Below are 16,379 nucleotides of genomic sequence, written 5' to 3' on the forward strand. Positions count from 1 at the left end.
TATTTTGTCCTGAATCTTCCAACATTCAGCTTCTTGGATATTCTCAAGCTCTAATATTATAAACATTTTCTTCATGCCTTGGATAATTTTATACTCCTTTGACTTTTATATTCACCAGTTCTCTAAAGTGAAAAGCCCCAAATGTTAACTTTTCCTTATAGGGGAGTTGCTCCATTTCCTTGATCATTTTGGTTGCCCTTTTCTGAACCTTTTCCAACTCAACAATATCCTTTTTGAGGCGAGGCGACCAGAACTGTACACAGTATTCCAAGTGCAGTTGCACCTTAGATTTATATAATGGCATTATGATGCCGGCAGATTCATTTTCAACTCCCCTAGCATGGAATTTGACTTTTTTCCCACAACTGCAGGACAAGTGGGACGGCATCTTCACTGTCTTATCTACTATAACTCCAAAGTCTCATTCCTGGTCTGTCAATGCCAGTTCAGACCCCATGAGTATACATGTGATGTTTAGATTTTTATTTATTAATTTATTATTATTATTATTGCCCCCGGGCGCATCAGTTTACACTGGATTACATTTGCCATTTTACTGCCCATTCATTCAGTTTGAAGAGATCCTTTACAGTCCTTTTTTGTTTCAACCACCCTGAACAATTTAATATTGGTAAACTGCTCACCTAGAACTAGAATGTTTATGAACAAGTCAAAAAGCCCAGGTCCCAATACAGATCCTTGAGGGACTCCACTTTCTACATCCCTGCATTGGGAGAGCTGTCCATTTATTTCTGTTCTCTGCTTCCTGTTCATTAACCAATTACAAGAGGACCTATTATCTTGTTCCATGACTGCTAAACTTAGGAGTTTTTAGTGAGGTACTTTGTTAAAAGTTTTTTGAAGTCTAAAGTACATAATGTCAACTGTATACTTGTCAATACTGTTAAAGAAGTAGAATACATTAGTGGCACAGGACTTACCCTTGCAGAAGCTATGCTAGTTCTGCTTCAGCAAGAGTCCTTCTATATACATGGTAATTCTTTATCAATACTTTCAGTGAGCTAACCGGCCTATTGTTTCCAGGTTTTCCTGACAGATGTGGAAGTAAAATACTCAGAATCCTCTACATCCTGGTTATCTGAAAATATGCTTTCTGCCAGTATCTGAGTGCAAAAGCTGCAGGGTGTGGGAAAGCAACTGATAGACTAGTTAGCTAAAACTTGCAATCTGCTTCAGTTCACAAATGCCTCAGAGTTCATTCCTCCACACAGAGAAAAGCTATATAGCCACTGCTGGATTAATACACTCTAGCAGCCCAGGCAGGAAAATGCTGTGATCAATTTGAATGCACCTCCTTCCTTCCCTATCTGCTGCCTCAGTTTCATTTTCCTTACTAGCCACAGCAGATATCCTTCTGCGTCTTGTTGAGCTTGTTGTTTTTCTTGTTGTTCTGTTTTTCCCTCTTCAACTTATTCTTCCAGATTGCTTCCTCCCCCCCCCAGCTCCACTTTCAGGAGTAGGGAAATCTTTCACTTTACTTGTCTGCTTCCCCTCTCACCTCTCCACTTGTCATGGGCCCAATAGTGAAAGGTAAACAGATGCACAAGCCTCTGCTTTGGTTGCTTTTCAGGCAAGGAAGCACAAAGCTAAGGTGAAAGCAGCACAGGTTACAGCTGTGAAAGCAGTCTCCTCTGTGAGGCATGCTTGCTCCCCACTAAGGGAAACAGCCATGCAGAATCGGGCATCTCCCTGCACCATAGTAGTAGCAAACAACCTGGAACTAGAGGTGAGGCCGATAGATCAGCCTCTAGAGATGAAGCAGAAAGGAAACATCTCTGCTGCCATTAGAAATGAGGGCGCATTCTTTTTATATTTCTGAAATTGAAAGTAATACTGACCACCAGAGGCTTTTGGAGGACAATGTGAGTGATCTTTATGATAACCAGTTTGTGAATTTTGCCCACCTAAGAAGCCTTTTTCCCATTACCCTTTGCAGCAACTACAAGGGAGTTGGTCTCTAACCCAAGCAACCCAGACCTCCTTTAACACCATGATTTATAAAGGCCACCAAAGAGGCCTTGTAGCCACTCATTATATAAAAATAGGACAGACACAGGCACTCTCCCTAGTCTACCTCCTTCTTTCTCCTTGCTGTAAGAAAAAAGCCGAAAAGGCTCAGAAGAAAGTAAACATACCAAATACAATGTTCTGAGTGGTCCTCTGAATTATCAGTTCAAGAATTTCTGGATCCTGGAGTTCTGGGATCAGGCCCAGAACAGAGCCCTGCCAGGGAGCACCCACATTGACTATTCTAGATTATACTTGATCTTTGTGTCCTCAAGAAAGTATGCTTCTATTACTTTTGAAGCCAACCTCAGTTTGGAATTGGAGAAGAAGATGGGCAATCGAGGTCTGTGTCAGATCAGGAAGAGGTTCCTGAACCCAGACTTTGAAAGAGATGGACTATGTACTCCTGATTGCCAAAGCTGTGACAGCATTGGGGTTAAGAACTTAACAGGCACCTGAGCAGCCTCCCATAGAGCTCATTTTTTCCTCCCACAAAAATCACACAAAATCAATTCCCCTGCCTAAGTCTCTAAAAAACCCCAGATCTTGGCAGAGTGGGCGGCTCCCTTAACCAGTAAAAAGGCTTATGCAACTATGTGTTGCAAATTGGAACCTGAATTTACAGTATCAATCAAAGTTCCACTTGTTGACCATCCAGTTATTTCTATGACACATAAAATTTATTTCTCAAGGCCTTTCTATGCTATTCTTAAATAACCTGGTGAGAAAAAGACAAAATAAACCCTTAAAAGGAACTATGGATCTGCCAATATGACTTACAGGGCAGTGGCTTTTGTGTCTGTAGTAGACAGGGCCTGTTTGATTGGATCTATGAAGGTATTGTTGATTCCTATATGGATTTAACCAAACTATTCCGATTACTTTGCTAATTAATGAGATCTCAGGAGATGATTTCAGATGCCTCTCTGGATGCCTTAATATTCGCTTCTAGAAATATGGCCTCCAATGTAGTAGACAGACTGGCTTTAGGGGTGACGTACTTGCCTGTAGATATTGCTTCTCAAAGCAGCCTAGCTTTTGCACCCTTTAAGGGGACCAATCTTAAACAAAATCCTCATAGAGACCAAAGATAAAAAAAAGAAAGCATGCCTTTGGCTCCCAAAAATGATTGCAAATGCTCTAGAAAATATCCTTGTTCTTTTTGTCCTCAATTACAAGGTTTTGTTACAAAGACCAGCGTGGACCAGATCCAAATTTACCATCCTTCACTCTTCAATCTCAAACCTACCCAGGGCAACTTAGGCAGGCCAACAAGTTTTGACACCAGTCCTCAAAAGGGGGGGCAGGCTGCAGGGCTTGCCCAGGCTCCTCAAATATCCCAAAGGGTTATTGTCACCATGAATGCCAGGCTTCAGGGTTGGAACCCACTTTCTCCATCACACAGCTCAAAGTCAATGGGGTCCCAAGGAAAGACAACACAGTATAAACTGGCTTGAACTCAAAGCAGTTCCCCTCACGCTCAAGATATTTCAGAAGTAAGTTGCAACACAAACCCATCTTAATTCTAACCTACAACATAAGCACAAATGCACACCTCTGTAGATGGGAGCACCAGATCTTGATCTTTCCAGGGGGAAGCAGTCCATCATGGGTTAGGTAGGAAAAAAGTAGCTTCCCTGATGGCTCAACATCTAAGTTAATCTAAGTTATTTATGTAAATGTTGTAATTGGTATTTTAAATGATGTACTTTTATATTTGTTATATTGATCTTGTAATTTTATTATTGTATATGTTTCTATGTTTGCCGCCCAGAGAGCTGTTTGCTAGTCGGGCGGGATATAAGCTGAATAAAATAAATAAATAAATAAACATATAAAGGGTGAGGTGAAAGTGGACTTCCTCAGCTGCAATCAGAATCATCTAGGCATCGGCCCTCAGCTGGTCGGCATTCCACCTGATCCCGTTGCACCTTAGCCGCCCAGTCCTAGACCTCTTTACATGTCATCTCAACAACAATGCACCCTGGTTCCTCTCCTAATTCTAATCCCCAGGAACAGAAGGATCAGCTGCACGCAACAGCTCGTGGCCACGGGGTCTTATCTTCACCTTTCTATCATTCCTACTCATCACAAGGGTTCTCCAAAAAGTCAGTCTGCAACAAGCAGAAGTCATTCTAGTGGCTCCTCAGTGGCCCAGGAGGCCATGGTTCTTGAACTTACTTCATCTAGACATAACACTTCCTCTCCCTCTACTGTTGGAGACAGACCTGCTCGCTTAAGGGCCTATCAGATATTCAGACCCAGAGTGGCTCAACTTGGCTGACTGGAGATTGACCAACAAGCACTCTCAGTAGTAGGCCACCCCCTTCTGTCATTAACATCATGCTGTCTTCCCACAAAAAAATCCACTATCAGGATTTATGAGGCCACCTGGAAAACATTTTTGATATAGTGCATATGCAAGCATTTTGACAACCAATCAGCAGCAGTGGTTGAACTTTTACAATTTCTCTAAGATGATCTAGACTAAAGTCACGCTAAACAACAGGTTTCTTTGTTGATTTTGCCAGCCCTCTCAGCTCGCATCCTAGTATCAGGTTTCTGAGGGGCGGAACATTAATCTCTCCCCCAACAATACATAAATTCCCTATTTGGAAAGTGACCTTTCTAGCAGTGGCCTTTCTAGTAGCCATCACATCTGGCTAGAAGGGCAACAGGACTTAGGGCACTTTCAGTCCAAAGGGACTTCTGCATCTTCCAGAGGGATAGAGTAGTACTCAAGACCCTTCCTATATCCCAAAGGTGAATTCTATTTTTCATAGAACGCAGGAGTTTGTATTAATCTCTTTCTACCCCAGTCTTAATCTGTCCGGTATTATAAATACACACACAGAAATAGGAACTAATTTGGTTGGTCCTATTTCTTAGCAGAGTTGTAAAAATACAAGCAGCAGAATGAGAATAAACCAGCCCCACCTTTCTCTGTGTAAATAACAACAGACACAATCCTTTAGGTAAAAGTAAAAGAATGTTTACTTATGACCTCGTATGTTAGGAACATAGGCTCTATAGCTTAGATGAAAGAAAAATTAGTCTCAGTCCATCTTGGTCTTTAGTAATGGATGCTCTCAGAGAGAGCATCTGTGCCATGCGGCCTCTCTCAAAGGTAGGAAGATCAGCAAAGGAGATTATTCAAAAATCCCCCAGGACAAAGGAGGAGGAAGTCAGGTAACTAAACCCCACCCATTAGGAAGTTACATCATGGTAAACAGGTACATGGGATATTCCCCAAATATCCCTTAAAGTGACCATGCAATATTTGCTTACTCCAACATAATCATCCTACAGAACAGACATGGCACAAGCAGGATATAAAGAAGGCCCTAAAGATTTACATCAAATTCACTAAAATATTCAGATGGTTCATCAGCCTCTTTTGTGTCTTTTCACATTTCCTCCATGGGGAAGAAAGCCAGACTACATGGCTTCTACCATTGCTAGATGGATAAAGGCATGCATCATTTTAACTTATGAGTCTCAACATCTGCAGTTGTCCAGACACAACATGGCTCATTCCACCAGGGTGGCAGCCACATCAGTAGCCCTGGCCACCAATGCAAGCATCTCAGAGATATGCAGGGCATCCACTTGGGCTGGGGCATCTACCAGGGGTCATATTTGTGTGGTGGGTGAGGCCAGAGGCTAAAGTGGTCAGAGAAATGGATGCAACTCTTGCTCTTTATACAGTAAGTGTTCTAGCCATGCAAAAGAGGCTCCTACACATGTGAACTCACATCTTCCTAGCCAGGCAGGCAAGAGGCATTTTCACATTTCAAAGTTGTTAAAGCACTCACTGCAGGGACAGTGAAGGGTTTGGCCTGGGTAACGGGGCATGCCATCATTAGAGTCCTGAAGGGCTGCATTTGGCCCCATTCTCCACCCTTGATTTATAGGTTATCGATATCTGAGTAAATTCCCAGTTTTCTGCTTTCTTTATTGTAGTGAGTGGTGAGCCTGGGACCTTGTGCTTGTGCATAAAATGTGATGGATTGAAAAGCTTTCTGACAGTGGAGTCTAGCTTGTGAAAGCTGTTGCGTTGTTCTTTGAGGCACTACAGAACTAGTTCTTGAAAAACTTCCAATTCCTCTACTGCTTAAATTGTTTCTTGGGGGGGAAATTCTTGGAGAATCACTTAAACTAAGTTTTGTACTATCTCTTTTAAGCAGTTAATACCTAGGTTTGAATCCAAATTCCCATTAGCAGAGCTTTGCTTGCAGGATGGTCCTGCTGCTGGGGGGCAGGGTGATTATTATGTTGATTTCCCCCTTCCACTTATGCCCCATAAATATGGTATAAACAAAACCTCAAAAATGTAAAGAAGGTGTGGTTTGGGGCCATAGTTTGACTATAATGTCAGAGTTTAGTCTAGAAATTATCCTATTGTTGCAGATTGGGATTCGACTTTACAACAAACGGTAGAAAATAATGGCTGACTATAGGGATGGAGTTCACTATCTGATTCCGTTGCGTTTTTCAGTTCATCAAATGGGCTGCCAGGTCCGATTCCCTATAAATTGTGTTCCTCTAGTTATTGTGATTTCTGTTTCTCCCTTTTTTCATTATTTTTTGCAAAACATTACATATTTTTTTCTTTTTTTACTTATGCTGCTGTATATTTATATAATGTATACAGCAGCAGCAGATTACAAAAATAATTACATAAATAATGTGATTCTAACAGTGAGTTGTTTTTTTTAAATGTTGTCGATAACAGCCGCAAACGCACACAAAAAGTGGGAGTCTGTTCAATGATGAGACGAATTTGCAGATTATCCCAGAATTCGATGCCGAATCTGATTTTGCACATATTCTACACCATCCCTAGCTGACTACGAGGATTAGCCACAATTTATGAGCTACTACTGGAAAAACTATAAACTAAATAGCTTCTTGCCACTGAGAGGACCAATTAATGTGCTCTAAAATGCACACTCTGTTTCTCTCATACTTGCTCACCAATGATTAAAATTATTGGCATTGCCTGGGGGTGGGGGCAGGGAATCCTATTCCTGTTCAAATGCTTATGTAAGAAGGGACATGGCTCTGGAAGATGCTGTTGTCTGAATGCATGTCTACCATGTACTATGATGTGTGGGGTGCAATGAACAGGGCTAAAATGTGGCAGAATATGTAAGCATGTCAGATGCACTAGAGATTTATGAGTCTGATGAAGATACTTTTATTTAGACACACATTGAGAAACAGTACTCAAAACACAAGATATATGATGCATTGGACCATCATATGTTTTATTTATTCAGAAAAACTTGTTTTTATGGTCCTCCCGGCTCACAGTTGAAACACTTTAAAATAATTTCACAGCTAATTTAAAAATATTATTTTTAACATCAACATTTTCCTAGTTAACACAATAGCTGGGCTTTTTTCTGTGAAAACTAGGAAATGTTATTCTGCATCACAGCATTTTGATGAAAACATTGCATCACCATAGAAAACAACTTGTGTGTTTCATCTTTTTTGTTGTTGTATTGAGCATCATTCAGAGTTTCTATCAAACATTAAAAGTCTGGAGTAGGCCGTCCTTGGCTTTCTTGTACAAAAATGTATATACATTTTTCTTACATAGCAACCGTTTATAAAGTAAGTGTCTTGTTTTCATTATGTAGTTTCAGAATGTTTTTTCCAATGTTCACAGTATCTGGAGTTCTAATAACTATCTTTGTATGAAATTTCATGTCAGCAAGAATATTAGTTGGAGAGATGTGTACCAAAACCCCCAAATGACCCCCATTTTCCCACTTCCTGTTGTGAGTTTTCTGGCAACAACTAACCAGTTCTTCCTTGCACTATAAAAGTTCTATGTATCAAATTTGGTTCAAATTCATTAATTTGTTCTTGAGTTATGGTGACACTGCACATGCACACACACACACACACACCACTCTGAAATTAGGAATTACTCTTTTTCAAAACATCATAAAATGCCAAAATAATTTAATGTCTTCAGAGTAACCTATGGTCAGCAAGAAGTCAGTTTATTTTTACCATTTCATGTGTACCAAATTGTACAACAACTTGTGATATAAGATGTGCACATGGGCTTCCTGTTCTTAATTATGGACTGCACACTATACTATGTATCTGCCACAGAAGGCAATAAGATTCCATTGAACTTTACACAGATTACTCTGCTTCCAGGCAGTGACCCAGCATGAATATATTTAGACAATTGTGATTGTATTTCTACCTACCCCTATCCCAAAGGCTTGGAAGGGGTGCTTGTTCTCACATCCGCCATACTTTTCCATACATCTATGGGACATGTATAAGGCTAGTATTTAAGCACACTAACACCAAAAATACTTCCTTTCTTTTTTTCTTTAGTCTCCTGGGCTTGGATTGAATGGGTGTATTGTGGCTACAGGAAAAAGAATGGGTGAGTAATAAATCCAGAAATCTTAAGGTTTGCAGTTAATAATGCTTTTCCATTTAATCAGATCCAGCAAGGAAAATGGGTCAAGTATGTTCTGTAAACCATGTATTTTTAGAATAGGAATGAGTTGTACTTGATTTTATTTTGATATAGAATATACTCTGTCTCAAGGATTGGCCAGGTAGTTGCTATTTAAACATCAAAGAAATTAGATTAATACCTAGTCTGAAACAGCTTGAGAACAAAGTATAGTAAAATATCATTCTGTGTGCAAGTTTATGACAGAAAGCTAAGTAAGGCATCATTTTTATTTATTTGAATCAACAAGACCAGAGTTTCTATAATGTTACTCTCTGGTGTGTTATGTAGGGCAGTAGTCTTCACCCTTTTCAGACACAGGACCAACTTTAGCTCAAACATTCATTTGAGGGCTCACTTATTGTTGTTTTACCATATATATACATATAGTGCTGCTGTTGCAACTACTTTAGGTCAAGGCACGGCCTATTAGTGGGTCCCAACCCACCAGTTGCAGACCAATAGCACAGTCAGTGCCTTTTTTTCTGGCAGAACACTTTGGAACAGAGTACCAACACCTTTGCTCTGACTACTGCTCCTGCCAGTCAGCTTTGGTGGGCTCCTCCTTCACCCCATGCTGCTTTTTTAAAAAAAAAGTTGGGGAGGGAAAGAAGGAACAGGGGGGATATCCCCACATGCTCAGGCTTTTGCTGCCCTCAAGCCAGCAGTGGACATCCCCATGATGGGGCTTGCTTAAATTTTTTTTTAAAAGGTTGGGGAAGGAAAGGAGGAGGAGCTGGGATGTCATTTTCTGCTATGGTTTGCTCTCCTGCTCTGTAGGAACAAAAACTCCTGTCTACTGGGGGATTTTAAATTTATTTTGGGGGGAGGGAGGGAAGGACAGAAATAACAGAAGGTCGGCTTCAGCTTGCCAGTGCATCCTTCTACGGTGGTGGGAAGGGGCAGGCATCCAGAAATTGCTGTCATTCCTTGAGGCAGCAGAGCATCTGGAGCCTGAAAGCAATTCCTGCTGCTTGTTCCGTCCAGTGTCAGTCTGCATTCTGGTAGATTATGGCAGGTCTGGGGATGTCCCCCCCCCAGTGAAAGTAAATTCTGGCATATGCTGCATGGTCCCCAGAGCTCATCAGCCTCCTCTTTTGATTTTTGGTTACCAGTTCCCTCCCTCTCCCCCCCCCGTTGCTTTTGTGACCATTGGAAATTTGATCAGGTGACACTGCACAGTTGCATGTTTACTTAGAAGTAAGTTCCACTGTGTTCAGTGAGGCTTAGTCCAAGGTGTTGTGTATAGGATTGCAGTCTCAATCTGGAGGGGTGGTCAGCTCCTGGGTTTCTGCTTGTTATGTATATTTATATTAGATTGTAACTGGTGAGGGCTGCTGCTGAATTATTAAATTTGATATCATTCTTTTTTTCACCATCGTGTTTTATTTATTTATTGACTTCCGATTTGTCGTAGATCAGCTATACAAATATAATACATATCAAACCTGTCCTTTGATACATTACAAAATCACTTTCCTCCATAGACTATCTTAATTATTTTGATTAATCATAAATTTGATATCATTCTTGATTTTCTCTTGCCACTGTTGTTGAACTTACGTAGCCACCAATTCTGTATTTATACAGAATTTATACAGCATTGGAGTTGGGATGTTAAGAATGCATGGATTAACTGCTCTGCAGTGTGGATTTCTAAATGTAGAGCTCATCCAAACTGGTCTGTAGTTATTTGAACATCAATATTAAAAAGTTGAAGCTGCCAGAGAAAATACTTGTCCTTATATCCCAATTTTTACAAGCTCATGACTTCATCCTGAGGGAGTACATGGCTAGGCAGGGCCTGATGCCAGGACATACTTCAGAGAAAGGCCTGTAGGATGTAAATGGCCCTACAAAGCAAAGCAAAATGCAGAAGGGAAATCCAGCGCTATAAAGCCAGATTAGTAGCCATGGGCTATTCCAAGAAATATGTAGAGGATTATAACAAAATATTTGCCCTGTAAAAATATACCATAATAAGGACACATTTAAGAAAGATGCATATTGAATACTTAGATGTAAAAATTGCTTTCCTACATGGAGAAATTATGGAAGAAATCTACATGGGGCTACCTCCTAGATTTGAGAAATCAGAAGACAAACCACTTGTGTGCAAACTTCAGAAAAGTATATATGGAGTAAAGCAAGCCACAAGTGCATGAAATGAGAAATTGAATCACATGCTCATCAGAGAAGGCTTCAGGCAAGGTCCAGCTGATCCCTATAACACAGAAATGGCAGAGGACCTATATCACAATTTATGCTGAAGATTTACGTTTCAGTTATGAGGATGAAACTGACTGTGAGAAACGTCTGAATCACCTGCATTGGAAGGTAGAGGTGAAGCAACTGGGAGACATCACCCACTGCCTTGAGATCCAAAGAGAAAGGCTCCTTTTTCCTATCTCCACAACCAGAGACAAAAGATCTATGAGATAGTGGAGTATTTAGGACTCAAGGATGCCCATCCAGTGGCCAATACCCATGGACACAAATTATTTAAAGGGAGATGAGAACAGTAGATCCCTTTCACAAAATGACAGCTATAGAAAAGTTGTTGTACTTAGGAACCACAGCAAGGCCAGATATAGCCACAGCAATAGGAATACTGTGAGAAGGGCCAATTTGCCAATGCAAAGAGACTAAGACAGCTATAGAGAGAGTGGCCAAATGTTTAAAGGGGGCTGTAAATCTAAAACTAAAGTTGCAGGCCACCAATGGTACCAAGCTGGTGGTTTACACCAATGCAGATTAGGCCAGGGACACAGCAGACTGCAAATCCACCAGTGGAAACTTGTTCTTCTCTGGAGACAGAGCAGTTAGCTGGATAAGTAAGAAGCAAGATGCAGCAGAGCTTCATCTACTGAAGCAAAATACATGTCAGATGCTCAAGCATGCCAGGAACTGAAATGGCAGCTTGCAAGACACATTGAGGACAATGTCATCTGTAGCGAATTAGATGAACGGCAAGTGTTCCTGGATTACACTGATTACCTGGATCCATTTTAGTTTGGGTTTAGGCTTGATTTACGGACTGAATCAGCTCGGTTGCCCTGATGGATGACTTCTATTGGGAGGGGGACAGGGGGAGCATGATCCTTTTACTCTTTCTTCATCTCTCAGCAGCTTTTGATACTATGAACCATGGTATCCTCTTAGACCAACTGTGTGGGATGGGTATTGGAGGCAGAAGAGCGTTGGAGAAGGCTCTTCATCTCTCTCTCACCTGTGCTATGTGGTTCCACAAGATACTATTTTGTCCCCAATGCTATTATATGATGCCATTGGGAGCAATCATTAACCGTTTTGCAGCACAATGCTATCAGTATGTTGATATGCACAAGCTCTGCTTCTCTGTAACTTTTGAATGAGGAAAGGCTGTGCAGGTTCAGGATCAGTGCCTTAATCAGTGCCTCATGGATTGGATGAGGACCAATAAACTGGGTTTGAATCCTGGGAAGACAGAGGCTTTGTGGATTGGTAGTTCCTGTGTCCAGAATATAGGCATGTTACCTGTTCTGGATGGCCAAGAAGCTAAAGGGGCAGGTGTGTAGCTTGAGGGTACTTCTGGATATATCTGTGGCAAGGTGTGCCTTTTATCAGCTTTGTCTGGTACACCAGCTACAGCCATATTTGGATCAGGATAACATGGCCACTGTAGTCCATTAATTGGCAATCTCAAGACTGGATTACTGCAATGTGCCTTACATGGGTTGCTGTTGGGCCTGGTCCAGGAGTGCCAACTGGTGCAGAATACAGCAGCTAGACTGCTGATGGGGACAGATGACTGACACTGTGCAACTGCTACCAGGCCAGGTTCAAAGTTCTTACGTTGATAGACAAAGCTCTGAATAACTTGGATTCATGATACATTAAGGACTGCCTGAGCCCTTATATCCCAGCCTAATCAATGAGATCATCCAAGGGAGCGCTGTTAATTGTTCCCTGTGTTACAGAAGGCCTCAATCAGAAGTCGAGCATTTAGTGTTGCCTGTCCCATGCTGTGGTACAGCAGAGTTGGCAAGCATCCTTGTGACGCCCTTCCCTGGCTCTCCCTGTCAGGTTCTTACCTGCGCGTGGCTACTGCCTGTCTCTAGGCACCACCAGGGACTCCACCAGTCCGGACTGTCCTTCTTTATTGTTTCTCTCCCCGCTCTAGCACAGATCTCAACAGATCCCCCTGCTAGGCAACCACCAGTAACGTCCCAATACTAGTATTCCCAGAGACTCTGAATACTGGTATTGTTATTCTCTTCACCGCTGCCACCATTTGTTACAGTTCCCCTTCAGCTTTGGTCATTACCTTACCCTCCCTTCTGGTCTGTGAAACCCCAGCCAAGGATCAGGCCTTTGGTAAACCAAATTAAGTATTTATTAAATATAACCAAGATAACAAAGATAACAAGATTTCTTCTTAAGGCACATAAGCATATGGTATTACTCAACACTAATCCGAACTCCACCCCCCTCCTTCTTCACTATCTCCTGGCAAACAACTCTCTCAAACCCACCAAACAACCCACTCTTTCTCTTCTCCCCCCAGATTCCACTCTCCCTCTTCCTTTTATACGTTCAGCCATTTTAAACACTCAGCCAATCATCTAGCATTCTACTGCCCATTCACTCCCCCTCCTCTTTCACTCCACTTACCATGTATCTTCTAAACAACCAACACTTACCATATATACATTAATATAGGAACATCACATTTCCCCCCCCCTTAAAACAACGGCAGAGTATTATTCCTGTTCCAGGATTTATACGTTGCGTTAACAAATAAAAGTCTCTATGGGGAAAATGTCTTTCTTTTTTCCTCCGTCTGGTCACGTCACTGCAGTCCCAGCCATTTGCCTGGAAAGTCCATCGGCCAGTACATTGTCCTTGCCTTTGATGAACTGGAAGTCCACTTGATAGTCCTGTAGGGCCCAGGACCACCTCTGCAACATAGTGATGGTTTTTCATAGTCTGCAACCATAACAAGGCCCGATGATCCGTAGTCACTGTGAATCTTCGTCCCCACACGTATGGGCGCAACTTGTTCAGTCCCCACACGACCGCTAGGCACTCCTTCTGGACCGACGAATAGTTTTTCTCCCTCGGCGCCAGCTTGCGACTCAGGTACGCCACTGGATGTCTGGTGCCTTCTCTCTCCTGTAGCAAGACGACTCCCAGCGCCAGGTCCGACGCATCAGTAGCCACGATGAATGGTTTCTCATAGTCTGGTGCTATTAATATGGGTCCTTGGCACAAGGCTTGCTTCAGTAGATCAAAAGCCTTCTGACATTCATCCGTCCATACCACACGCTCAGAACACTTCTTCTTTGTTAATTCATGCAAGGGGGTTGCTATTTCCCCAAAATTTCTCACAAACTTCCTATAAAATCCAGCCACACCCAGAAATGCCCTTACTTGTTTTTTGGTTAAGGGGATCGGCCACGCTTGTATTGCCTCCACCTTGCTCCATAAGGGGGTGATTTTCCCACTCCCCACCTTATGTCCTAAATAGATTACTTCCTTTAGTCCAAACTGGCATTTCTTAGCTTTTATTGTGAGGCCTGCTTTTCTTAAGGCCTCCAATACTGTTGTCAGGTGTTGGACATGCTCAGGCACCGACTTGCTAAAAATGGCCACGTCATCGATATAGGCCACTGCAAAATCTGACATGCCTCGCAACACAGTATTGATTAGCCTCTGAAATGAACTTGGTGAGTTCCTTAGTCCCATGGGTAAGGTCACAAACTCATATAACCCATATAACCCATCTGGTGTACTGAAGGCAGTTTTGGCTCTGGATTGCTCGTCTAGTTCCATTTGCCAAAATCCTTTACAGAGATCTAGTGTAGAGATAATGGTTGCTTCCCCCAATAACTCTAACATTGTGTCTACCCTAGGCATAGGATACGCATCTGGGACAGTAATTTTATTGATTCGCCGATAATCAATGCAAAACCTTATCGTTCCATCTTTTTTCGGAACCAGGACAATACTTGAGGCCCAGGGACTGATGGATTCCCTGATCACTCCTAATTCCAGCATATCTTCCACCTCCTTTTTGATCTCATTCAAAACTTTCCCATTCACACGGTACGGAACAGATCTGATTGGGGCATGATCTCCAGTATCAATGGGATGTATAACTATACTGGTTCGGCCAGGTTTGTTGCTAAAGAGATTCCTATAGGTTTTCAAAACTCTCAGAATCTCTTCTTTTACTTCCTCCTTCACCTCCTCTGACCATTCCACTTGATCTACCCCTCCTTTGTCTTTGCTTTCCTGTACCAAATCTGGAAGTTCAGGCCCACTTCCCTCAGGGAATAAGGTAACTTGCAACACCTTTGCATCCCTGGTATGGTAAGGCTTTAACATATTTACATGAACCACTTTGCTTTTGTTTAATTGGTCTGTGGTGATTACATACGTCACTGTGTCAAGCCTTTCTCTGATGGTATATGGTCCTTCCCAGTTAGCCTGTAATTTGTCATGTTTCCTGGGTATGAACGCCATAACCATATCTCCCACATCATACACACTTTCCCTGGCTGTTCTGTCATACCAGTAACGTTGCTTCTCCTGTGCTTGACTCAAATTCTTTTTCACCACCTCCATCATTGATGTTAATTTATTGCGGAATTCCAATACAAAATCTACTACAGATGTTTTGTACTCTCCCAGGGTTCCTTCCCATGAATTTTTTAATAGTTCCAAAGGTCCCCTCACTTTTCTAGTGAACATGAGTTCAAAGGGTGAGAAGCCTGTTGACTCTTGAGGGACTTCTCTGTATGCAAATAAGAAGCATCCCAAACGTTCATCCCAGTCTTGTGGGGGATCTTGAACATAGCTTCTTATCATGCCCTTCAAAACGCCATTGAATCTCTCTGTTAACCCATTAGTGGCGGGATGGTAAGTAGTGGTCTTTAGATGTTTTAGACCACAACATTTCCACATACATTGCATCACTTCTCCCATGAATACACTGCCTTGATCCGTCAGCACTTCATGAGGGAAACCCAGCCTCATAAAGATTTTTAATAAAGCCTCTGCCACTACAGGGGCTTCTACAGATCTTAGTGCTTCTGCGTCTGGGTACCTGGTGGCAAAATCCACCACCACCACTAGATATTTCTTGCCATGCCTTGTGGGTTTGGAGAAAGGGCCCACCAAATCTATTCCCACTCTATAAAAGGGTTGGCCAATTATAGGAAGGGGCTTTAAGGGTGCCTTAGTCTTTACTCCACTTTTTCCCACCTTTTGGCATATTCCACAAGATAGACAATGTTGTTTTACATCTTTGGAGATGTTTGGCCAATAATAGTGTGCTGCCAATCTCCTCTTGGTCTTTTTTATTCCCAGATGTCCTGCACATGGGACATTGTGGGCTACCTCTAGCAATCTGGTTCTGTATTTGCTAGGTACTATCAATTGCTTCACTGGTTCACATTCATCCTTTCTCTCAGCGGGCATCCACAGTCTATATAAAATCCCATTCTCACACACAACTTGATTCCTCAGTTTGTCAGTGAAAGGAATCTATTGGGTCAGGGCTTGTTCCTTTATTTGATTCAAACTGGTATCTTTATGCAGCTCTTCCCTGAATTGATCTGCTTCTTCCCCAGAGACCACTTGATACAGTTTGTCTCCTTCAGCAGACCTGCTAGTGGTTGCTATGGTGACCTGAGGCTGGTTAATAGATTCCACCCTGTTTGTTTCAGCCCCCCTTAATATGGCTTCTTTTTCTCTGCCAATTTGCTGTCTGGTCACTACATATATCTTTCCTTGGGCTCCCATTACATCTCTTCCCAGTATTACTGGTTCTTGTTGCTGGGCATTAATGCCTACTTTATATCGGCCCTCTCAG

General features: G+C 42.1%; 1 protein-coding gene across 7 annotated transcripts in view; it reads left to right on the top strand.

Annotated features, from left to right (window-relative positions):
• Window positions 1–16,379, top strand: part of ZFAND4 (zinc finger AN1-type containing 4) — a 125,546-nt gene that overhangs the window by 52,595 nt on the left and 56,572 nt on the right. For all 7 annotated transcript variants that reach the window (XM_061629792.1, XM_061629786.1, XM_061629791.1 and 4 more), the window contains one exon: window positions 8,395–8,446. In XM_061629792.1, coding sequence (XP_061485776.1) covers window positions 8,395–8,446 — 52 coding nt within the window. The remainder of the gene's footprint in view (window positions 1–8,394; window positions 8,447–16,379) is intronic.

This window comes from Rhineura floridana, chromosome 5 (genome assembly GCF_030035675.1).
Source record: "Rhineura floridana isolate rRhiFlo1 chromosome 5, rRhiFlo1.hap2, whole genome shotgun sequence".
In the NCBI taxonomy this organism is placed as follows: Eukaryota; Metazoa; Chordata; class Lepidosauria; order Squamata; family Rhineuridae; genus Rhineura; species Rhineura floridana.